This window comes from Astatotilapia calliptera, chromosome 23 (assembly GCF_964374335.1).
Source record: "Astatotilapia calliptera chromosome 23, fAstCal68.1, whole genome shotgun sequence".
In the NCBI taxonomy this organism is placed as follows: Eukaryota; Metazoa; Chordata; class Actinopteri; order Cichliformes; family Cichlidae; genus Astatotilapia; species Astatotilapia calliptera.
Genome location: NC_137443.1, coordinates 2628813 through 2653060, shown reverse-complemented (window position 1 = coordinate 2653060; position 24248 = coordinate 2628813). Strand labels below are relative to the sequence as shown.

At 41.0% G+C, this 24248-nt stretch overlaps 1 protein-coding gene across 3 annotated transcripts in view; it reads left to right on the top strand.

The window, feature by feature from the left end:
• Positions 1 to 357: 357 nt before the first annotated feature.
• Positions 358 to 24248, top strand: part of slc44a5b (solute carrier family 44 member 5b) — a 47345-nt gene continuing 23454 nt past the window's right edge. For all 3 annotated transcript variants that reach the window (XM_080297229.1, XM_026157789.2, XM_080297228.1), the window contains exons 1-2: positions 358 to 583; positions 19782 to 19830. In XM_080297229.1, the coding sequence (XP_080153355.1) occupies positions 547 to 583; positions 19782 to 19830 (86 nt within the window). In that variant the 5' untranslated portion in view covers positions 358 to 546. The remainder of the gene's footprint in view (positions 584 to 19781; positions 19831 to 24248) is intronic.

The window sequence follows — 24248 nt, the reverse complement described above, 5'->3', positions numbered from 1 at the left end:
TTTCTGTCACTTTTGGTGACTTCAGGAAGATGTGCAATGTGACGAAAAACCCAGCTGAGGTCAGTGTTTCTCCACTGGACGGCTCAGTGCGGACAGAGTGGCCACTGCCTAAAAATACTAGCTGCAAAAATGACTGTATTATTAATTAACACAAGTAGCGGCTACTCCTTTTGCAGGAGTTAGCGTGCTAACTCTAGCCTAGCAGTTCACCAGCTGCTTAAATCGGCTGCTGCCTGATGCCCAAACTGCACAATATCCTGCGTGTGTGGGAGAGCTTTGAATGTAACAAAGGGAAGCGGGACAGGGGCCCGGGGTGCGCAGCGTCCCCTTTAAGGCCGTTTTGGAATAATTAATGACGTCGCGCTGTAAACACGACTGACGCTCAGCTGCGTGGCCGAAGCATCCTCCGACCAAGAGCCCAAGACCTCTGTGTTTATTTCACGACGGGACTACTGGGAGGCATTGAAACAGCTGGGGTTCACCTCGTCTCTCATATGCAGTCTCCAAAACCAAGACGACGGTGCTGCATCTGTCCTGCTAAGTGCCATGGCTAGAAAAACGGACATCCCCACCTCTTACTATGGTGAGTCGGGTTGTCTTTGTTGTAGGAGATTTTCTTCTGCCTTTGTACCGTGTAACGTTATGACAGCAGGATATAACAATATCTTCTTTGGCCCGAGTCTTTATTATTAACCCTTTGCTGTGCGTTCAGGGACGGTAGCTAGCTTGCACTATCAGCTGCTAACTATTGTAGGGCTATTTAAAGGTTGGCGTGAAATACGCAGTAACGGTGTGACAACATTTCAAACGGATGTTGGCTCAAATAAGTAGAAGGACGTGTTTTCGAGTTTCGTTGCAGGATATGCTTCGAAAAGAATCCGTGCGTCTGGCTTTGATTAACTGCAGTGCTGTGATCTTTTGCCTTGCTTTGTTTACCAGGTGTAAAAGTGCCCACGGTAGGAGAATAGTCCCATCTCCACTTTCTGCTCCACTTATTATGTCGCCTTTGTTGTCAACGCCGATGTATTTATGCCCTATAACTGCTGTATACCATCATGACAACGGGACAGCTTTAGGGTTTTAGTGGGAGCTGCAGTTAGCCACCATTATCGATTAATCTGCACACAATTCTGTCGATTAATTGATCAATTTTTAGTTAGAGGGGAAAAAATGCCCGTCGTTTTTTTTCTGATGCTCCAGATGATGTCATCAAATTGCTTTGTTTTGTCCTACATCAATCCAAAGCCAAAAGATGATCATGTTTTATGATAAAAGACCAACTAAGTAGCTAATTACAGGCAGGGTCGTTATAAAATCATTTTATCATAATACTTAATGATATTTTAGTTGGAACAGTCAGATGATAATTCCTTCTAAAGCTTTTTATAAAGCTGGCAGTGCATTCGTGTGACAGTCACCTAATGCATTCGTCATTTGAAGTTAACTAGTCCCCTGCTCACTCTGTGTAATCCTTTTAATCTCGATTAATATTCCCTGCTGTGATTTACAGGGACTTAAGCAAGGTAGGTCACCAGTGTCCACTCCTGAGAACTGTTTAGCCTATTTGACGTCCAACAACATTTGGGGTTTAAAATAAAATGTGCAGGAATAATTGAGGTGTAGTGTTTTTTTCATTGTTTCCTAATTTAGCATTCCAGATAATGTGTCTTACAGTAAAGGTTAACAGCAAGTTGTCCTTCTTCCGTAACAAAGGATATTTCTTCTCTCCCACTTGCATGTTTTTGCCCCTGCAGGCATATAATGGAATATATAATCCATGTGCAGATCCACTGTCCATTAACCCGCTTGAGTAATCATGTTGTTCATCAAAACAATATAATCCTTTATCAACACCAGATGCTACACAGACAGTAGAGTATTTTTTATGAAACAAAGAGTTCCCTAGCTAATACTATTTTTTCTCTCTATTGAATGATTGACCTTTTTTCCCCTCTCACAGATTTACTCCTTTTTTTAGCTGGTACTATTGGGCTACTGAAAAGCAAAGCTACGGTGTCACTGAAATCCAGACAAAGCTATCTGCCACAGTGATAGGCCAAATCTTTGGCCCTTTTATGTGAGAAATGTGAGAAAGAATCAAAGGTATACCAAAAGATATGTTTCAGTTATTCGGTTCAACCGCTGGGATGATGCAGAACTTAATTTGATAGATGATATGTCATTCTTATCGGTTTTCACACAGCCTTCTGCATTATTATCAAGTACACGTGCATTTTATCATGAATCGTTGATCAAATTGTACACAGTCACAATGCCCACAAAATAACTCAAAGTAGCACAGGCATTGTCAGGTCTGCTCCTGACAGCTTCTAATGGGGATAGCTGCTGTGTTTTCTTTTTTCTATTTTTTCCTCCCTATATTCTGCCCCTGTTTGTCCCCCAGACCTCATGACTCCAGCACTCTGCCAGTCAAGACTACAGCCTGTCAGCAGTAGTTGATTCTCAGTGCTCTCCACAGACATACAGCTCACCACTGGGAATGTCAGACTCCAGTCAGGTCCTGTTCACAATTTTAAGCTGGTACTTTGCAGCGCATCATAAACCTGACATGTGTAAAATGCCACGAGTAACAGGCTAACTGAAGCAAACACGTGTATAACTTGTAATGTATACATTATTAATGTACAGAATACGGTTGGCGTTTAGTGTACCTGCACTTATATTCTATTGCATTGATGAATTAGAAGGCAGCAATTAATTAGGGGATATAATTTAGCCTTAATAGCATGGAGTTATTGTGCCTCCCAGTGTTCAGGTCAGCTACTTTATGTTGTTGACTCCCCGGTGCTTTTATTCAAATGACTAGCTTGGCAAAGGAGCAATGTAAAGGTTTTTGGGTTGTTTAAATTTAATACCAGAATACTGTACATCATGATATTGTTGAATTACACTGGAAAGTAAAGTTTCACACACTAAAACATCTGTTTTGTGGATCACAGCACATAGTGAGTAACCCTAAAAGTTCAAAAAGACTGATAAGGCTGAAGACCTTCATGATGACTCAGTGATGAGCACTTCAGTTTATTTTACTAATGTCACACTGTTACCTACCCTAATATAAAGTTAAGCTGATTAATGATTGTATTTGTAAGAAAAAGAGCAACATAATGCATAGAGCCATAATATCCTTCACATTCAACTGTCCTATATTTGCTTAATAGTCAGATTCAAGTGTTCTCTTGAGGCCAGTTTATTATATAACATTTCTAACTATGTAGCAAGTGTTCACTGTACTGCTGAAATGTTCAGTCAGTCAGAAAAATAGGAGAGTAGCTCATAATCATTCTGTGACAGCTTTGTAAGTAACAGTATAGATAGGAGTTCCATTCACCACAGAAAGTGTTGAGTCGGGCACACTGTTAATTAACAAATTTCTCGCATGGGCAGCTTCCCTAAACGCTGCATTTTTATACTGAGTCAATGCAGACTCTTGACAGGAAGCTGAGGGCAATGGTTTATAATCGAAACATTCACAGTATCTTCGTGTGAAATTGCAGTTGGAGAAGGTTGCGGCTGAATGGCCCATTTTGCACCCTAGACTAAGTGCTATTAAAGGCTTTTTATGTGACACTATTCACTCCAAATACCTGTTTCAAATGAAGACTAATGCTCACCCTGCAGAGGATTTTGTTAGTATTTGTGGCATTTCTTCTCATTATTTTTAACAAGAGCATGTGCTTTTGTGTGCATTTTCTTAAGCAATAGCCATGCCAGTGCCTGAAATTTGAACTATATTATTCACACTTATGATAGGGTGTGTCAGTAAATATTTTCTGAGATTCACTTTTGCATAATACTGGATGGCCGTTCATTTGAGTCTGTGAAAAAGACATTTAGCAGAGAGGTTTTCGTGGGCAAAACGAGCAGAATTGAAATCTCCACTTAGCAGAACAAATATAGTCAGTGTTTATTTAGGACTAAAAGGATAAGTGACACTGAAAGTGACTTATGAAACACAACCCAAAGACCCATGCCAGGCACATAGTCTTGAGTTGTTTTAAGTCTTGGGTGATCAGTGGAACTAGAGAAGACTTGTGTGCCCGACAGCATGGCTACCTGTACTCAAACAATCCATGCATTTTCTGCCATTGATCCAGATTTGGATCACAGGGCAGCAGTCGCTCAGACCTCCCTATCCCGGGCCATCTCCTCTGGCTCATCGAGGCTTTCCAAGGTCAGCTGAGAGGGATAATCTCTGCAGTGTGGGCCTAGTAGCACGTGGTTAAAATGTCTTACCTAGGAGGTGTCCACAAGGCATCCTAGTCAGTTTACCGAACCACCTCATATGGTTCCTGCAGGAGTGCAGCTGTGGCACGAATACATCTGACGGTAACTAGAGTTAGTACTTCACACTTTTCTGAATGAGCATCAGTGTATTAAAGTGGGAGATGCTGATTCTCATCGCAGTTGCTTTAGTCTCAGCTGCAAACCACCTTAATTTATTCTGGCAGTCACTGCCTGATAAGGCAGAAGAATGACATCATCTGCAAAGAGAAGAAATGTGATCCTGAGGCCGCCAATGCAGAAACCTTTTGCCAATAGGCTCCACCTAGAAATTCTATACATAAAAGTTAAGAACAGATTGTGACCTACACCTGTTTTCGTACCTTGGCTCGTGTGATTAGGTAGAGGATCATTAGGGGGTCCATTGTCCATCTTGGGGGGGGGGGGGGCACTCCCACAAGGCTTAAATCTCGGACTCTTCACCATTTGAACCTAGAACTGAAGAAGCTTCTTGGATGAGAGGTGAAATGTCTTCAAGCAACTTAAAGAAGTCCAGACGCTTTTCTTTCCAAGCTCCTTAGACCTCTTGCCCTTCCTGAGTTACCTGATTGTTTCCCAGAATTCCTTCTAGGATGACCGAAAATCTTGCTCCAAGGCCTCACCAAACTACTCCCACATCCCAGTTTTCTCTTCAGCTACTTCTATATGCAAATTCCACTTAGCTTGCCGGTAACCGTCAGCTGCCACAAGCCACCACAGCTCACTTGGACTCCATCTTCAGCTTGATGGCTCCCTTCACCTCTGCTGCCCACCATTTGGTTAAGGGGCCAACCACCTAGTGGCTGCTGCTCCTTACAGCAGTGTCGACAATGTACATTTGGACCATGGACCACTCTCTCTCAATGTCCCCAGCCTCCCTTGGAGAAGAGCTTTTGCAATTAGTATGCCTAAAAACAGAGAAGATGAGCAGAAAGTTATGCATTTGAGACAGTGAAGTCAGCAAATGTTTTTAAATGTTTGCATACAAGTGACTGAAGTTATTAAACTAATATCAATTAATTTGCTTTAATCACCTAATATATCAATGGACTAATTATTACAGTTCTACAAGCCAGGTGCTTGACATTTAACAACAGACTAAATTGACAGACCTGGATTTTATTTCTGCGAAGCATTTCGTCCCTTCGAGCTTCAGCAGTTTGCCAGCCTTTTATTTAAAAAAATATAGCAGTAGAAAAGAGTGCATATGATGACATTTTTTAATAGCAGTGTTACATCCTTCCTACTGTGCTGCTACTCCTAAAAGCGCAATTGCATCATGCTTCACATAAAACTTTAATGTGTAAAATGAGATGAGGCGCATAAACAGGAAAAAAAAAACTCATCTCAATTAGTCATTCAATGATTACAGAAATCTTAAAATCTAATTTTCCTAAGTCATGCAAACAAGCCTGCCTAAAGGGTAGGATTATATGATTATTAGGATTATATATGGTAACTTTTTCCACATATACTAATTATCAGAGCTGATCAGTTCTGTTTTCATTGTCTTTAAAGGCTAAGGCTGTTTTCATACATCACTACAGAGGCACTGTGAAAGAAAGAGTGGGTAATTGCAGGAGTTTGGCCTTTTTTTATGTATGTAGAGTATGACACCCTAAATATGTGTTTTCTCACCTTGCATATTTGGATATTGAGATCTATCCTCTTAACTCTTAAGTCTTTATAAATCCTGACCTAAGCCAGTTGAGCATGTCACTAATCTACAGTAGCAGTTGCGAGTCTCATGTCACAGAAACCCAGGGCTGCCACTGACATGCCTGGAGCCTCCAGCAGAAGTAACCAAGGTCACAAAGATACAATACTGCTACTTTTCTGCTTGGAGCAGCAGGCCAAGCTGTCAGCATCTGACACTCAGATGCTGACACCCCTCTCGGGGGCTGAATCCCATCCCGTGTCCCACTATTCTCACTGCTTGAAAGGATGTCAGTTACCACTATGTGCCCAGTAAATGCTCTTCATTTACTAGTAGGAATTAACCCAGAGGACTAGCAAGTCAGATACTCCAAGTGCAGTTCTTGACCATCTGCTAAGATTTAAGAGGATCCCAAGGGACTCCAGTACATAAACCTAAACCAGAGCTTGAGATGTTGTTGTCTTGTTACAATGAGGAGAAAAGCACTTTAAAGGCTGTACTGTACTCCAAAGAGAGAAAGTACAAGAAAGGAAGAAATATGATTCTGTGCAGAAGAAAGGCAGAGAAAAAGGGTGAGATGATGCTACGTAGAGATTTGTCCATTTTTCTTTCCTTTTTTAAAAAACAAACAACACTAAGTCTTCTGATGTAACTGTTTGATTCTTTCAGAACAGATTATTGTGTTTTTGGCATGAAACTGTAGGAGACTTGCAAGTTAACATTTGGCTTCGTGACCCTGTGTGATCCTACGTGTGCATTTCCTGATTCAACTATGAAACCTTGACAATAAACCTGTGCTTTACAGAAAATCCTGGTATCTCCTTTTATAGTTAATCCACCCAAGTAGGTCTGTTGCTACTGTGTCATGCAGAAGAAACCTGAATATGTGTAGCTTTTTAAATAAAGACTACAGGAAAACACAAAATCCCAAAGCCATATTACTGATGTTGCTTTCCTCTATGGATTGGCAAAAGCCAGTGCTTTGATCAAATATGAATGAATATACTGTACACAGCATTCAGACTTACAGACTATGCCTCCCCTGCCGAGCAACATCATTATGCTGAATTTTTAAAATTTCTGTTTTCTCTTTTTCTTTTTAACTACTGCTGGATCTAACACTCTAACCCAACGTAGCTCTGACAGAAGTGAAATCTCTCAGCACTTCACTCTCTCCGGCTCCTGGAAATGTGGATGAATACAGAGAGTGAAAACAACAAAAAAATAGTCCTTTCCAAATGGCTCCTTTGACCCAACCCATGCAGAGCACCTGCAGTGTTCGAGCTGTTTGCCTGACCACTGTATGAAAGAGGCCTGTGTTGGACAGTGGAGCCAGGGGACACTGGTGCCTGTGTCTGCCTGTGCTGATGTTGGATGTGTTTATGGCTACAAGCTGAGTAACCCTGGGAAGGGGAAGGGTGGAAACGGGTTAAGGGAAGTGAACAAGTTGTAGTCTGGAGGGTGTGTTATGCTGTACTCCGCAGTTAATATTTCCACCCATTTTATGTGTGGTAATCGATATATGATGTAGCGCAATAAATGTGCGTGTAATCTCTGAGCAAGTGACTCAAAGGAGGTAAGTCTGCAGGTTATTCTCCTAAATTTTGAAATGCACTGAAATGAACTGCTTCTCTGACTTTTCTCTGAAGTCCTATCACTCCAGGGCAGTTGTTAGATCTGGTTTGCTTCCAGCACTGTCACTTTGAAGTTGATTTTCTGTAGTCAGTGTTAGCACATCCTGCACTTCAGAATCTGACAGTAAATATGGGCCTTGAAGGTCCCATATCATACCCCTTTTAACACATTAACGCAAGTCTCACATATCTCCAAAATGTGTCTTTCAAGCACAGATCATTCTTTCTTCCATCTCTCTATATGCTTTTTTTTGGTTCGCTGTTCCAGTGGGCTGTTGCAGTATCTGTAGCTTTAAATAATAATAATGGATTGCATTTATATAGCACTTTTCGAGACCCTCAAAGCACTTTGCAATTCCACTATTCATTCACACACTGGTGGAGGCAGCTACAGTTGTAACCACAGCTGCCCTGGGCCAGACTGACAGAGGCGAGGCTGCCATATCGCGCCATCGGCCCCTCTGGCCAACACCAGTAGGCGGTAGGTGAAGTGTCTTGCCCAAGGACACAACGACCGAGACTGTCCAAGCCGGGGCTCGAACCGGCAACCTTTCAATTACAAGACGAACTGCCAACTCTTGAGCCACGATCGCCCGAAATCCAGCAGGGCTGCTGCTGCCTACACCCTTTCAGGAAGACGTATATGCGAGTACAGAGAACCAATGAGAGCAGCATTCACTTGTAGGGCTGGGCCATATCACACCGTTCACGGTAATACCGGTATAATTAGGGATGGGTACCGGTGTCCGGTGCCATGATGGCACCGGTTCTGACGTAAACGGTAGTAACCAGACCGAAAAGCAGCGCACATTTCGGTGCTTTATTTCGGTGCTTTTTTTTCCTGAGCTGTGACACACTTCTAGCCAATCATTTTACGTTTCCGAGGATAGTAGGCGGGTCCAGGTACGTACGTTCTTTTAGAGCAGAGCTACAGATTAAAAATGTCCAAGGCGAAGCGGTCAAAGTCTGGCTGTACTTCACAGCAAAAGATGCAAACTCAGCAGCAACAAGTGCTTTAAGCTGATACTGTGATACTGTCAAAGGAGGCAACACCTCGAATCCGATGAAACACCTGGCGACGCATAGCGTTTTTTTTTAAAAGCCCAGAAATGCGCCGTATTTGATAGCTTGCTGCGAGCCCTCACACCGAGCACATCTACTGCGGGTGGGTTGCCTGTTATGCAACATCCCCCCAAAACACAAAGAGGAGAGTCCTGGCCCCTAGCCCTGCCAGTGTAGCAGAAATGATGAGGATGATGATGCAGCAGCAGCCGTTCTTCTCTGCGTGAGTAGCTTAATGTTGTTCGTGTGTAATTTACGTTGAGTAGGCTAACCACGTTATTACATGAATGCATGTAAGGTGAACTAGCAAACATCATCATAGCTACATGCGGCTGTCTTCTTGTTTGATGGCAGATACTCTCTTCACCCTGGCCAAAAAGGCTAAAATGACCAAAGAAAAAGTGGAAAACAGTTAAACATGAGAGGTTTTTGGACAAAGTTTGTGTTTTTTCCATTGTTTAAGCTTCCAGCCAAGAGTGATACCATTAGGGTTGCCAACCGTCCCTTAAAATACGGAATCGTCCCGTATTTCGAAACAAAAGTACACGTCCCGTATTGAGCTAATAAGGGACGCACTTTGTCCCGTAATACAGTGAGAATCAAAAGTAGTCTATAACTTTTAATGGAATTAACGCTTTGTTTGAAAACATAATTCCCAGCCCCTCTCCTGCTTTGTGACCAATGAGCTGACAGCACACTTATGACAATTCGAGTATGACAATTCAGATTACCGCTCATCTCATTGGTCGAGGAAAGGTCGCTTGCGGAGAAAATACCGGAAGGCAACAGATGACCACAACAAGAAGCATGGCCAACAGGGAAACAAACGCCGACACTGCGGTGCAAGTCTCGGACGACAGTACACCTAAAGCTGGGCAGACACTGTGCGATTTTTTCAGTCACGTTATTCAGCTCCTGCTCAAACTGCACGATTGACTCGCAGGGTTAGACGTTGGTAGGTCACGATGTACTCTCACACTATACCGCCCGATGCTCTGATGCCTGACCTGAGTGCTCACACTGTGCCTCCATAACATGAAGGTTATAACAGAAAATCTGTCGCGCTCTCTCTCTCCGTCTTTCACTCACACAGACACACCACCACCATCAACTTTGCTAAATTGCTAATGAAAAACATTGATCAGGCAGCTGTGATTGAGCAACAGTGTAAATCCAACTATTTTCATGGTTGTTGTGGTCGTGATCATTTTGTGATGCCACATCGAAAAGGCTCAGATGAGCTTTCCAAAGTTCTACAAGTTGTGCCTCCATCGCTTGTGTCCAGATCACACGCTGCACAGCCGTGCTGCTCCGTCTTTTTCACCAACGTTTACGTGTTTGCGCGTGAGCAGTGTGAGCGGCTGTGGTGACACCTTCACGAGCGATTGATTGATCGGGAGCTGGTCGTGAGGTGTTAATCACTTCTCGTTACCCCACGTATACTACACGATGCACGATGAAGGCCAAAATCGGTCCGATCACTCAAAAATGGGCCAAAAACCGCACAGTGTAAGCCCAGCATTAGAGCAGCAATGTTTGTTCCCCTCAGAGAAAGGGAAGAATGGGAAAAGGAAAACACCTGGCTGGAAAAAGTTAATATGGGCATGTGCAGTGAATATCAGCGCTATGTGGCCAGAAGTGTGATAATATAATTTATTTTGTGTAATAAACAACTGCAAGGATACATGAGTACAACAAATAGATGACTAATACATAAAAGTAATACATAGATGAATAATGATGATGAGTTAAGATGCGTAATCATGGGAACAAGCGGGTTTTCAAACAGGAGCAGCTGATTAGCATTAGAAAAGCTGAAATAATACCTCAACTGAAGCCAATTGTACTAAATGCACTAAATGTGCACTGTTACAAGAATGTTTTTCTTTCTATTGTTTTCTATTATTTTAAGTTAAGCAGGACAGAGTTAAAGAAAGATTTACTTATATTCTCAAAAGTTAAGCATGACAGGCTTCTGTTTAAGAAGGAGACCTGTTTTATTGTGTTAATGTTGTCATTTTGAGCTAAAAATAAATGGCTAAATGATCATTTGTTTCACATGTGTTCATATCACAAAGAATACACATCTACTTAAATCAAATTCAAGTCAAATGGTTAAAAAAATAATTTCACACACAAAAAAAGAGCTAGAAAATTCACCACACTGGGAAGGGTGAAGACAACTGGGTCGCCCGGCCCTGGCCACGAGGTGTCCCTTATTTATTTTTCAGGGAGTTGGCAACCCTAGATACCATATATGCCCCACAGCTGCAGAAAAGGCTAACATTGTTATCTTTTTACAAAAAACAGCTGAACATGAGAGGTTTTTGGACCAATTTTGTGTTCTCCATTCTTTAAGCACCGGTTTGAGCACCGTTTGAGCACCAGCACCGTTTCAAAAGAACTGGTTTGGTACTGGTATCGGATAAAACCTAAACGATACCCATCCCTAGGTATAATGTTGGGCAACGATAAAAAAATGAAATATGGCGATAGAATATGGGTAAAACGCACATGTTTTCATATGCACATGACGGAAAAAGCATGGCGGCGACGGAGAACAAGAAGGGCGAAAGCGGATCGTTAAATGAAACAGATGAACCAGAACTGGTTTGTAAAAGTGCTGCAGCTTCACTGGTGTGGAACTGGTTTAGCTTTCGTCCCTCAGATACACAACAAAGCACTATTTTTGGTAGCGCATGCTAGCGGGCCGTCGTTATTACCGTGTTGTTTGGAAAATACGGCGCACTTAAAATCAATCCTTTGATTTTTCTGAAAGTCGACAGAGCCCCTTATAATCCCGTGTGCCTTATGTATGAACTCTGGTTGTGTTTACTGACCTCGAAACAATTTTATGTGCACGGCGCTCGAAAATCTGTCGAATGTTTTAGTTCGACTTTGCGAAGCTACGAAGCCGCACCGCTTGATGGATTGTCGGAGGCGGAGCCTCGCGGAGTGATACGTACTGTGCTTCAACATAATATTACCATATTGTGTGTGTATAAGCTCTTTTTAAGTTTTGTGGATATCATACATGGTTATGCTGAGGATGTGTCGGCCAGTTTCCACTGGAAACGCCTTTTGGTTAAACTGTCAGCGAGGAATTTGCATTTGCACTGTTAATTTTTATATAACTTTAATGCACATAAAAAACAGCTGCTTGTTTAAGTGAAAATACATTGATGGTTTGTTTTTTGCACTAATAAAGTTGTGGAGTTGTAAAGTATTTTGTCTCGTGTCAATTATATCGTCAGTTATATCGTTATCGCAAATTTTCAAATGTATATCGTGATAAATATTTTTGGTCATATCGCTCTGCTCTATTCACTTGACAGCACAGCAGCTGATCAGGAGTTAAGTCTGTTGCTTCTAACATTTTGTTTGAGAAGTTATTTTTAAATGTAAATACAGGATTTCAGCAGTGCAGTGCAGCGGCTTGAAAAAGATGTCTTGTGTCAGTGAACTAATACGTAGTTAATTGGCCACATCCAAGTCATTATTCTATGCTTGTTCCCTCCCAGAAGAAACAGAAAAATGTGCACATGAGAACAGCTTTATTAGAAATGGAGCTGTATTGAAATGCAGTATATGTGAGGACAGAGAGGAGAAGGGAAGAGGCAAACGGAGAGGAAAAGAGCTGACGAGTTAATACACCCAGTCCTTTGCTTATTGGTTTATATTGATCATGAAATTGTCCACAGATGTCCCTTAAAATTATATTTTTAGCATAGATCTGGCTTGTGTGCTTTCACTAAACAATAAACATGTTGTTGGGTTCGGAGTTGGCAGTGGTAGTCTGTTCTGCTCTGCCGCCTTGGTGAGTTTGATCTAGCAGGTAGAAATCCAGTTTTCCATCTCCTGCAGTTTCTGGTTAGAGTAGCTGTAGAAACTGGCAGCAGATTTTTACAGCTACCTTCGGTGGCTGCGGTCCAACATCATGGAGCTGGAGGTTCCAAGGTTCCAACAAGAGAATCTCGTAAGAGGTAGCTTAATGATTTCCAGGGCTCCCACAACAGCGTCCTGGGGGGGCCTGCTGGGACTAGCTGGTTAATGTGCCGGAGTTTTCAAAACTACATCAAGGAAATTCTGCTCGCAGTCGTGGTGTGCAGGTGAATAAATGTAAAAGAAAATGTTCAAATTAGTCACCAGATAGACCTGGTTAGTCCGTTCAATTATACTCTGGGAAACAGAGTGGGACATAAACAATGTTATGGTGGCTTGGGGTCAATAAAAAAGTGTATCAGGCAAGTTGATTGACCATCCACTGGCACTGACCACCAACCAAAGTCACCCGTGATAGAAACTGAGTGAAATAAAACATCAGTTTCCTAAAAAGTGTTTTGTTTCTTTTTTTCCTGGAGTCACTATTTCATTGTAGCCTAAATAACAAGACTTGCATGAATTATTCAGGCTATGCAGCATCTTTTTGTAATATATATGTTGATGACAAAAGAAACAATCATACAATAATCACAGGTGGAATATATGATATACCCACCACCCCTTCTTTCTGATACACATACAACAGGAGAAATCTTGGTAAAGTGAAAGAAAAGGTTTGTCTCAACTTGCGGGCTCGTTTCTGTTGTGCAATGAAAATAGTAGCGTGTAAAAGGCCAGTAAGAGTCCTCGTCACACTAGCTGTTCTACAAACCTAAACATGTAGGGAAAAGGATCTGCGTCCATCAACTGCTGAAACGTCTTTTATGAGAGAGCAAAAGTTGCTTGTATGCAGATATCCTGTTAATTTTATGATAATCGAAAGTGTTTAACTATTTTTTATGCATGTTCTCACACCTCCAAATGAATCCATAAATCCTATTGCTGTGGGAGACCAGCCAGGAATACAAGTGGAAATGTGGAGAGATGTTTCTGCCAAAGCCTTTGTCTGATCCTGATGTATAATTCTTCAGCCCATGAAGCCTTATTTTCTCAGAGCTTTCGATTACCACCATGATTGTTGGGCTGTGCATAAATCTTTCAGTCACAGAAGGACACGGTGGCATTATCTAACACTATGTCAATAGAGGAGACCAGCAGTTATGCAGCTAACAGCGACTCTAGCTGTCCCAGTGTAGCATGCCTGAAAGGCTTTTTCCGAACGTTTTTGACTACAGACCCCCCTTCAGTCTGACTACAGCCAGCAAACTCCACCAGACTCATCTCCTACACTGGCAGACTGCAGTGCAGGCTAAACAGCCGTTATCTAATGCAGAGTCTGCTGGTGGCCCAGCATCGCTGATGATTTTCAACACTTTCTCTTAACCCTTCGCTGAAATCTGATTTGAGGGTCGGAGAAAGGTACAACAGCCGGGTGGAAACACTCAGGCTCGTGTTGTGAGTCAGGAAAGCAGCTAAAGCTAAATTTAGCTCAGGCACATATTCCTTCTCCTCAGTGCTACTGTGTTAGAATGAAGAGGTGTGAGATTTTTTTTTAGTGTATCTAGATATTAGGTATTTATTTTAGATATGAGTGAACTGAATTGCTGAATATTTCTGCTATTGTAGAAATCGGGTTTTTAAGTTCCTGTTGCAGCATTGTTTTGGCAGTTTTGGGTTTTAACCAGTGCCAGACCACTTGGTCCCTCTGCTGTGAAAAACCTGGAAAAAACTGTGCCCCCTGACATTTATTGCACCACAATCTGTCTTCTCACCACTGACTCTCCTTGATCCCAGTGTGATTCAGCTCCACTCACCATATGGACTAACCTGTTTCCACCGCAATAGTTCCAGCACTGTGGAGACGGACTTTTGTAATATTAAAATAAAATCTGTATTCTTACTAATAGTTGCCTTGTCTAATAGTCTAATTGGTTGAAATATTATGTTAATGAGATGAAATGATGCTGTTATAGGGAAGTGTTTCCCCAAACAAAGATTTTACAGTTATATTAACGACCACCCAAATATATTTGTTGACCTACTTTAGCATTTTTCTTTTATTTCATCACATCCATTTGAAAGAGCAGCATCGTCTGCCTTAGGTTTACACTTGAACAAGCTTTTCAATGTTCATTGGCTGCTAACCAGCTAACTGGGCCCTTACTGTCTACAGTTTCTTCACAGGCAGACAAACAAGGTCGCCCTAGTATTCAGTATTCAGAGAATCAGACTGCACACTGCCTTATTCTTATCTGTATCTGTATCTTTGGGCTACACCCAACAGAACCTGCAGCAGGTGGTGAACGGGTTTATGTGGCTACCGAGAAAAACAAGGACTACTGGTGCACACGGCAGTCCACTGCAGTCTACCTGACTGTAGGTGCAGATAAAGAGGATTATAGTTGCTTCTCTCTTTGTCTGACATAAAGTACTTGGCAGCTAAATTATTTGTGGAGGATCTCATAGTATTGCCCTGTTGTTAGCGTTGATTATTTCAGCTTACCTGTTGTGTATCTGTTACACAATTTTAGCATTTCTGTGCTCTTTTGTCAACCTTACTGACTTCTGAGTTAAAAACAATAAGCTCAGCGTCGTCTTATTCAATAGAAGTGCGACAAAAGCTGCAAAGAGCATCTGGTTTTGTGACATTGTGTCCTTGGGTGAGGAATTCACACAATTAATCCAGAGCATCTACCATTTTTAGACCTAAAACACCACTCAAGTGAGTGACTTTCACTGATAGCCAAGCAGATGGCTGGAAACGGAAGTTTTTAACAGCAAGGACAAACGGAAAGGAAACATTTAAATTCTCGTGTCAAATGAAGTAGCATGAGGGGGACAGCTCGTAGCTTTTATTGCTTCTGTGACAAAGAAGCTGAAATTGTCATCATCACACCTACACACATTCGAAAGTACATCCTTTAAAACCTTTGATCTTCTTCTTTCCTCTCTACTATAGGTCTTTATCAGAATGGAAAAAAACACGGGACCCCTAAAACAGCTCTACCAGAGTTGTTTTTGTGTGCTCACAATACTGCGGTGATATCAGTGTTATATTTCCACTGATCCGTGAACAGTTGATGTGTTTGTTGCTTCATATAACTGAATGTTTCAGATAATATGGTCAAGAAAGACAGTGTGACACTTTCCTGATGCATTTGGTTCTTATTATTTTAAAAAGGCCAGTCTCACACAGTAGCCAGGCTGGTTGGGGTCGTTATACTTCAGATGCTGGTGTGGTTCACTGTCTCGTGCTGTGGACAGTGTTGGTCAAGTTACTTGAAAAAAGTAATCAGTAACTAATTACTGATTACTTCCCCAAAAAAGTAATCCCGTTACTTTACTGATTACTTATTTTCAAAAGTAATTAATTACTTAGTTACTTTTTAAAAACACGATTTACAACCTGAGTAGGTGATAAAGTGATAGATCTTTCAGCCCAATTCTACTTTTTCTGCATAATCCATCATACAAAATGTAATCAAATGGAAAAGTCTCTTTTTAAAACTTGTTTTATTAGTTTTAATCTTTTAACTTTATGCATCAAGCAAAGATTTAATTATATGCAACATTCTCTGACTGGAAGAAATTAGTTTAACATTTAAACCTATTTTCTGCACATTCCAGCACATAAAATAAAATATTTTTTGTGTTTACACTCAGTCTTTCAAATAGATGCAAGTAAAACACAGCAGAAAATAAATAACATCAAAGACTCAGCGGTCCTGTTGCTCTATTTTCACCTGTAAAGCAGGAGTGGGGTAGGCGGAGGTTTACCCTGGTGCAGGTGTGCCGCGGTCAGTGGAAGAATCCGCGAGTTTCTCTGTGAGTTTCCCATTACGTCGTAGCTACTCGGTGCTTGTTTGGAAGTTTAGGGGTTTTTTTCGCTGTAAAAATAAGTTTTCTTCCCACGCACAGCGGACACTAATGTTTTTGTCACTTTTTATGGAATCAAACTCAAAGTAAGGTCAGTACTTCCACGCTTTAAACGCTGCACGCTCATACTCTCTCTGCACTCGATATATGATCCACTGTTGATCTGCACACAGCTGTTGTCACGAACGTCGCACTCGCTTACGTCACTGTCATGAGACATTCTCGCAAAAAAATCACGGTTTTAGTAACGCAGCGTTCCTACGGGAAAGTAACGGTAATCTAAATACCGTTTTTGCAATAGTAATCCCTTACTTTACTCGTTACTTGAAAAAAGTAATCAGATTACTGCCCATCTCTGGCTGTGGATGTCTTGCTGTACTACTATTTGATCTTCACTTGCGTGTGGTGCTATAAGCATTAAACGTGTGTGTATCATCCTTAATTGTAGCTCAAAGCCCAGCAGTTGCTACTTCAGTTATTGAGATCTGTGTCATGCCAAGTCTGCTGCCATCACAACTATACAGTCTATTTAAGCAACAGCTAGTGAAGTCATCCACTTCCTCTGTTTTACTCTCGTAGTCCAGTGGTTCAGACTAGTGCCTGATGTGCTCAGGGTGCATTTATCTCTCCCAACAGATATATGCATATGAACATGTAGAATATTTTGGCAATTGACAAAATGTTTCATATTTGAAGCTTTCTGGTTTCTATTTGTAGTCTTGAGTAATGACCCAGTAATGTTCAGCAGGCTTTGGTTGCATGCAGGTATGCAGTCTCTCTGGAAAACAAAAGAGGGACCGTTTTTTCGACCCGTTATCTGATGAACCTTTCTTGTTATTTGTGTTTTTATGCTTCATCTACATACATAAATGACAAATGGTTCATTATTCGTGTGTAGCTTTTTTTGTTCACTTGCCGCAAGCCCATTTCTTTCCTCTTGGGTGAGGGTTTTGGCATTTCTGTCCTTCAGACTGCAGCACTTTAGTAAAAAATGGCCTGCATTTGTATAGCGCTTTTCTAGTCCCTAAGGACCCCAAAGCGCTTCACACTACATTCAGTCATTCACCCATTCACACACACATTCACACACTGGCGATGGCAAGCTACATTGTAGCCACAGCTGCCCTGGGGCGCACTGACAGAGAGGAAGTAATGTGATTTTAAAGGACTCTGACTCATTTTACTGTCTTTCAGTGTGTTGTCATTATACGGCAATATTGGCTTTAGAAATCCCTCTTGTCACACCACATAGGAATAACACTACGCCAGACACTTTTTCAAGAGTGGTAAAACACTCACTTTGGGATCCGTAATGTAATCTGGCAGTTTGTGAGGAGCAGCTTCTGGGCTTTACTGAAAGACGGACGTGATACAGGTTGGTTAAAGATAAACTGAACATTTCATGAACAGTAGTAAACGGACTATAGAGGAATATGTAATTCTAAAAATGCACAAGTGTACACAGTCCACTGAAAGAAAGTTGAGCCAATGCTTTTGTTCATTTCACATTAACCTCTGCAGTAACTCATGCTCGATGGCAGAGATGAATTAACTTTGGCCTTCAATGTTCAGCTGGGCGCTCTCATTGTGTTAATTTTTTGTTTTTTGATGTTAGGTTTCTGTTAAGTCACTTCCTGTTTTATTTTGTAACTCTTCACCTGCTTATACTTTTGATAATTTTACTTCCTGTTTTGACCCGTTTGTGATTGTTTGCCCCGTCGTCATTACTCTCCTTGTTAAGCTTTCTAGCTGTGTGCTTGTGCTTATCCTCTTGTTTTCTAGTTTATCCTGTTTATTGTTTCATTTGTTATTTGTGTTTTCTTGGATTTTCTCATCTTGTGACTTTTTTTGTTTGTTATTTTGGAACTTTTCTTCAGACTTTATTGGCCCAACGCAAAAGCTTTACACCATATGTGTCGCATGCTCGGCCCAGTGAGTTGCACCAACACCCTGGACATCTTGCCTTTTTGTCTGCCCCTGTATTGTTTACCTTCTTTGACTTCTTCTCTGCAAATAATTAAAGACTTTATTTCGATTTCACTGTCTGTGTCCTGCGTTCTTCAGCCGCGATTGTTCCAGTTTTTCAGGTAAAAAGCCACATCAGACGAAAGCGATTATCTTGATGTTATACTTACAGGGAGCACATTTTAGGCCTAAGGTTTGTATTTTCGCCTGATAATAGAACTAGCATTTAATGCAAACATGCATTCCCTTTCCTTTTTTCATTTAAGTGATGAATGCAGGTTTTTTTCAACAGTAATGACAAATAAATAAGAGCTACAGAAAATGCAGTAACTTACTTTCTGTGCTCTAACGGTTGAGTTCCCTTGTTCAGGAGAGCAGAAAGCACGCTATACTTTGCAGTTTGATAACTAAAATGCAACATTACTATACAGTAAATGTTTTTAACCAAACAAAATCAAACTGACAATGCTCTTTGTGGAGATGTATTGATTTCTGGTCTTTTTAGTGGATACGAACATGATTTTTTTTGTGTGTGAATTTTTTTTGGGGGGGGGGGAGGCGGTTGTGGGTGTTCTAAAATAGTACAGTACATTAAGAACAGGCTGAATAATATGTATTTGCTATGTACAGTGTACTCATTCCTCACACTTTCAGAAGCAAAACTGGCTCATACGTCTGGACACTATCAGCCTGGGAAAAAGGCAGATGGGAAATAGGCCCACTCGTGATGCCCCTAAGTCTGCCCCAGCTGCTTACAGATATTGCACTCCATGTGTGATGATTAATAGGTCCTCAGCAACACGTCATAATTAGTTTCAGGGTGCAGGCTACTTATAGACCAAAGAAGCAACCGATGATAAATGCAGTTGCATCTGTTTCACATACAAGTCAGAGTACGGGTGACAAATAGTGCTGCAACTGTGCTTCAGTTTCAAGTTGGGTCAAATGGGGAAGCCTCAGTATGACCCAAATAAGCTGCTAGGATTAAGACTCGTTAAGATGATTTATTATACTTCCCTGTTCATATTGTTTTGGCCTTTACTGTAGTGCTGCCTTACTGTACTGCTCCCACTCTGCCAGATTTGCTAGGAAACTTGCACTGTGAAATGACCTAGTTAGTTGGTGCTGACCGTTTGAATGCCACAGCAGGTGAACATTTTCATCGCCTGTGCTGTAATAAAGTGTTTTCACAGATTTTTAGCAAAATGATCCTGCTCTTGTAATGTTTCTTTTTGCTCTACATTTTTGCTCAAAAGCAGAAGCGTCATAAAAATGGTCATCTGACTTAAAGAATATTTTGTCTGTTTTGCTGTGGCATTATCTCTGTGCACTGTTTGCTAACTCTGTCAATGAATAGCTGCTTCGTTTGATCACTCCACAGTATTGTTACTAATTTGTCTGCACTGTTTTTTGTCTTATAGGTGAACCTCGCAAGTTTGACCCGAACTTCAGAGGGCCTGTTCAGAACAGGTACTCAGCATCCTCAGACTACGGTGTAAAATACATTTACAGACACACTTTGAGACATTGTAACATCACCCTCATTCGATAGTTTATAACAAGAAGCTAATTTTTATTCACCTGGATTGTGTAAGACTGGAAACAGAAGACACCGATACAACTTTTTAGTGTAATATGCATTTTTTTATTTTGATGAACTGACCTTCCAAACATCTGACTTCTTACATGTGTATTGAGTTTGCTCACTGTATCATTTTTTTGGCGCACACTGCTGTTTGAGGCTGACAGATTGATTATTTGTCATGCTACATTAATAAAGACTGAGGCCTGAGTGCTGGCAGATCTCTACACTCCACCACACAGATCAATGGCCATAAGTCAAGCTGGTGGCTGGAGTTAACCCAATGACACACATTAGCAGCCAGCCAGACACACACGAAACAGATGTACACACAAGAGATTTCATGATAATGAGTACTCTGTCTCCAGGCTGTAACAAAATGTCCACATTACTAAGTGTTAGCATTATACAACAATGCATCGAGGCTCTTATTTACTTTTTTCAGCTAGCAAAGTGATAGCAAATACTGAGCTTGACACTGCTTATATCTGTAGTAGCCACTGTCTGACAAATTACATGTGTGCGGAAAAAATAAGTGTTCCCTATGATTCAGTAGCTTGCACAACCACCTTTAGCAGCAGTAAGTTGGAGTATTTGTTTTGTCAGACTTTATCGGTTTCTCACATCATTGTGGATCATTTAGACCTGCTCTTCTTTACAGTTTGAAGGCATTTGTTTATGCACAACTTTCTTAAGCTCCTGCCATAACATTTCAGTTAGGTTGAGGTCTGGACTTTGACCGGGCCAGTGTGACACCTTGATTCTTTGCTCTTCAGTCATTCTGTTGCAGATTTTCTGTTGTGCTTGGGATGATTGTACGGTGGCCCTGAGAGGCCAAACGGACTGCAACTTAAGAAAACACCAGCAATAAGAAAAACGCTGCAAAAGCACACAAAACACAAAGGAAATAGTAAAAAACAAAACAGAAAAAGGAAAAACAGATTTCCAAAAGCACAAGGGAAGTGTTTCTGGGGAGACAATAACCCGACGAACCAAAACATGCTAGGTAAGTGTGTTTTAATCTCATAGGCTAACACACTTATCTCTCACCTTTTCTTTCCTCACAAAACCAATAGATCCTCCACTTCTTTTAAGTGTTTCCCAGCTGTTAAGGTTCAAAATTGAGGAAGGAGAGTACAAACCACTCTTGGTCCAGAAGCTCTTGGTCAAACAATGATTTTAATGAACACACGTGTGGGAAGACACTCTGTACGCAGACAGCCAGTAGTCCTCGACTTAATCAAAGCATGAACAGATATTTTATAGCATCAGGGTTTGATTTACTGACGCCCCTTCATGCATCACAGATACATTTTATACATAGATCAGATCAACACCAGAATGACTTTTCACCTAGAAGATCATCTTCTATTTTCATGGCTGGTACTTTCCGTTATCTTAAAGTGAATTGTTCCTCTTTGTTATCGAGACATAACTAATCTCTCCTCTAAATAAATCTAACCAACGTGTGTGTATGTGTTGACCTCACATGCTCTTTGTGTCACCTCTTCACCTACTGTCTGTGTCTCGTCCTCAAAGGCTCCTCAAAATAACCTGCACTTAGACTCTGCTTTCGGTTTCAGTTCTGCAAAAGGCACACTCTGCAAACCTGCAACTTCCTGTCAGCCTGCAACTTAGTCTTTCTGAAAGACACACACTGTTCAACCCCTGAACACAATATAAACTCCAGATTATATTATTAATGCAATGGTAATGATGACAATTATTTAACAATAGCAGTAAAATAATTTCCCTGCTCCACACAGCGCATTTCTTAGCATATTTTGGTTCCTGCAACTGGTCCGTCAGGTTATTGTCTCCCCAGAAACACTTCCCTTGTGCTTTTGGAAATCTGTTTCTCCTATTTCCGTTGTGTTTTGTGTGCTTTTGCAGCGTTTTTCTTATTGCTGGTGTTTTCTTAAGTTGCAGTCGGTTTGGCCTCTCAGGGCCACCGTATGATTGTCCTGCTACGTGACCGAGTTTCAGCCAAGTGTTAGTCACTGGACAGATGGACAGCTTCACTTTTGACTCTAGAATACTCTGATATACAGTGGAAGTTGACTCAATCAAAACAAGCCTAAACCGCCATGCTGATAGTTGGTTTTAGTGCTGAGATGTTATGTTTGGGTTTTGCCAAATGTCCAAAAGACGTTGTTCCAGAAATCTAATAGGTAATTTAGATGCAACTTAGCAAACCTAAGCTATACTGCCATGTATTTTGTAGAGAGAATAGGTTTTCTCCTGGCAGCTCTTCCAAACAAGCCATACTTATCCAGTCTTTTTTCTAATTGTACTGTCAAGAGCTGCTAATAAGCTTCTGCTAATGCTTGTAGAGTCTGAGATGTAGCTCTTGGGGTTTTTTGGGGGGGTGGGTTGCAATTTCTCTGAGCACAGTCTGATGTTGAGGTGAAATTACTGGCAACTGTCTTGAATGTGTTCCATTGTACAGGAAGAATCATAGACTTGAAATTGTTTGGACATGTCCTTCCAAAATAATGGGCAGCAGCAGTAGCCACTTTAAGGTCATTGCTGACACTTTCCTTCTTGACATTGTGTTTATATTAACTTCAAAATCCAGACCTGAAAAATTCTAAAACGTCTGTTTTTATAGAGGCGGTCACGCTTGCTGGTGAACTGACATTTGATATTTAATATACTATTTAAATTTTCACATAGGGCTTCTGCGTTTTTGTTAACTATTCATCAGAATCTCAGCTAAAAGCTCACAAAACCATTTCAACAACATCAAACAGCTAAAACAGCTAACAATTAAAGAGCAGGTAAACATCCCCCGTTTACCCGACAGCACGGACAAAAGCCGACATCTGACAGATTCAGAAACTGCAAGTTTCGTCACTTTCATTCCAGAGTTCACTGAACCAGCAGCAAAAGAAGACGAAAACTATGCTTCATGTTTGAAAGACATTGTCATGAATTCCCTCTTACTTTTGCTGTCTTATTTCCTGCATAGCTCTATCACTCAGTGTGCTTTGAGACCAGATTTACATCAGAAATCTCTATTTTCTGCATTATTCGCTAGCTTATTACGCACCAGTCTACCATTTTTACCACCTGTTTTTCCCCCAAAAGTGACTCTGACAAGAAAGCCTAATTTCTGCTATTCAATACCAAAGAAATGTTGACTTTCACAAATTATGCCAAATTTTGCAAAGCTGTGTTTCTAATAAAGCCTGAGCAACTTTCTCTGCTTCATTTCAGCAGCATCAAGCTTTGTCCATATGTTGATTCATATTGTTATAAGACAATTATTTTTTGATCTGCCGCAGCACATTTTCAAGGGTGCCATGTGCTATAAAAGACCAGACCAGGAAAAACTCCTTTATATTTTTCTGTTTTATCCTCAGTTAGTTTGACACAGTGGCATCTGCTGTGATGCTTACACCTGTGATGAAGTGCTAGCTTTATTTTGACACCAAGATATTTTACACAGAGTTTGTAATTGCAGAGAAAAAGTCAGGTCACGTTGGGCATGTCATTTTAAAGCAAGACGCTTTAAAGTGTGTGTGGGGGGGGGGGCCTTTACGGGTTAAGTAAATAAAAATGTAATTTGTTGTTATTCATCAGAGGTTGTACTTACTTGATTATATAACCTGCAAGAACAAGATTCTTTTTATTACGTCCTGATACATAAACATGTAAAAAGGCCATACTTTCTTCTTCACATGGCTGTAAATCTGATGAAAAAGATTTGATATTAGTAGTATCTTTATCCTTCCTCAACCTGATAAATTAGATTGTAAGAAAACGTTTTTTTATTACAATGACAGGTGGGATTTTGCAATGAAGCAAAACTCCTTGAGGGTGTCACTGTAGGCTTTTCTTGAATTAGTCATTTTCAGAGATAATGTAGGTTTTTACTTCTTTTATGTCCAACGTCAGACTGGCACGCTGCTGCGGAGGCATGTTCCAGTTCTCCTGTGCCTCTTTATCCCACCCTCTCCAGCCCATTTCTCCGCTACTGGTGGGTGAAGGCACCAAGGATACTTTGATGTTTCTGTGGCCCAAAGGCTTTTCTTAATGAGAACTGGAAGAGAACCAACTCTGTGGTCGCCTTGTTTTCATGTAAGCTCAAAGCCTAAATGAAGTAACCATATCTGTTGATTGAGCAGTCCTCTGCAAGCTACACAGGAGTGGGCTTGCTGTAGTGCTAATTTTATTTGCCTATAAGAGTCAAAGATCCAGTCATTGTCACATCTCCACCACTCTAATGTAGTCCTTTCTATAATTACCCCTTCAATAAGTGTGCCGTTAAACTTTGCTTCCGATTCTTTCTCTTCGCCCGAAC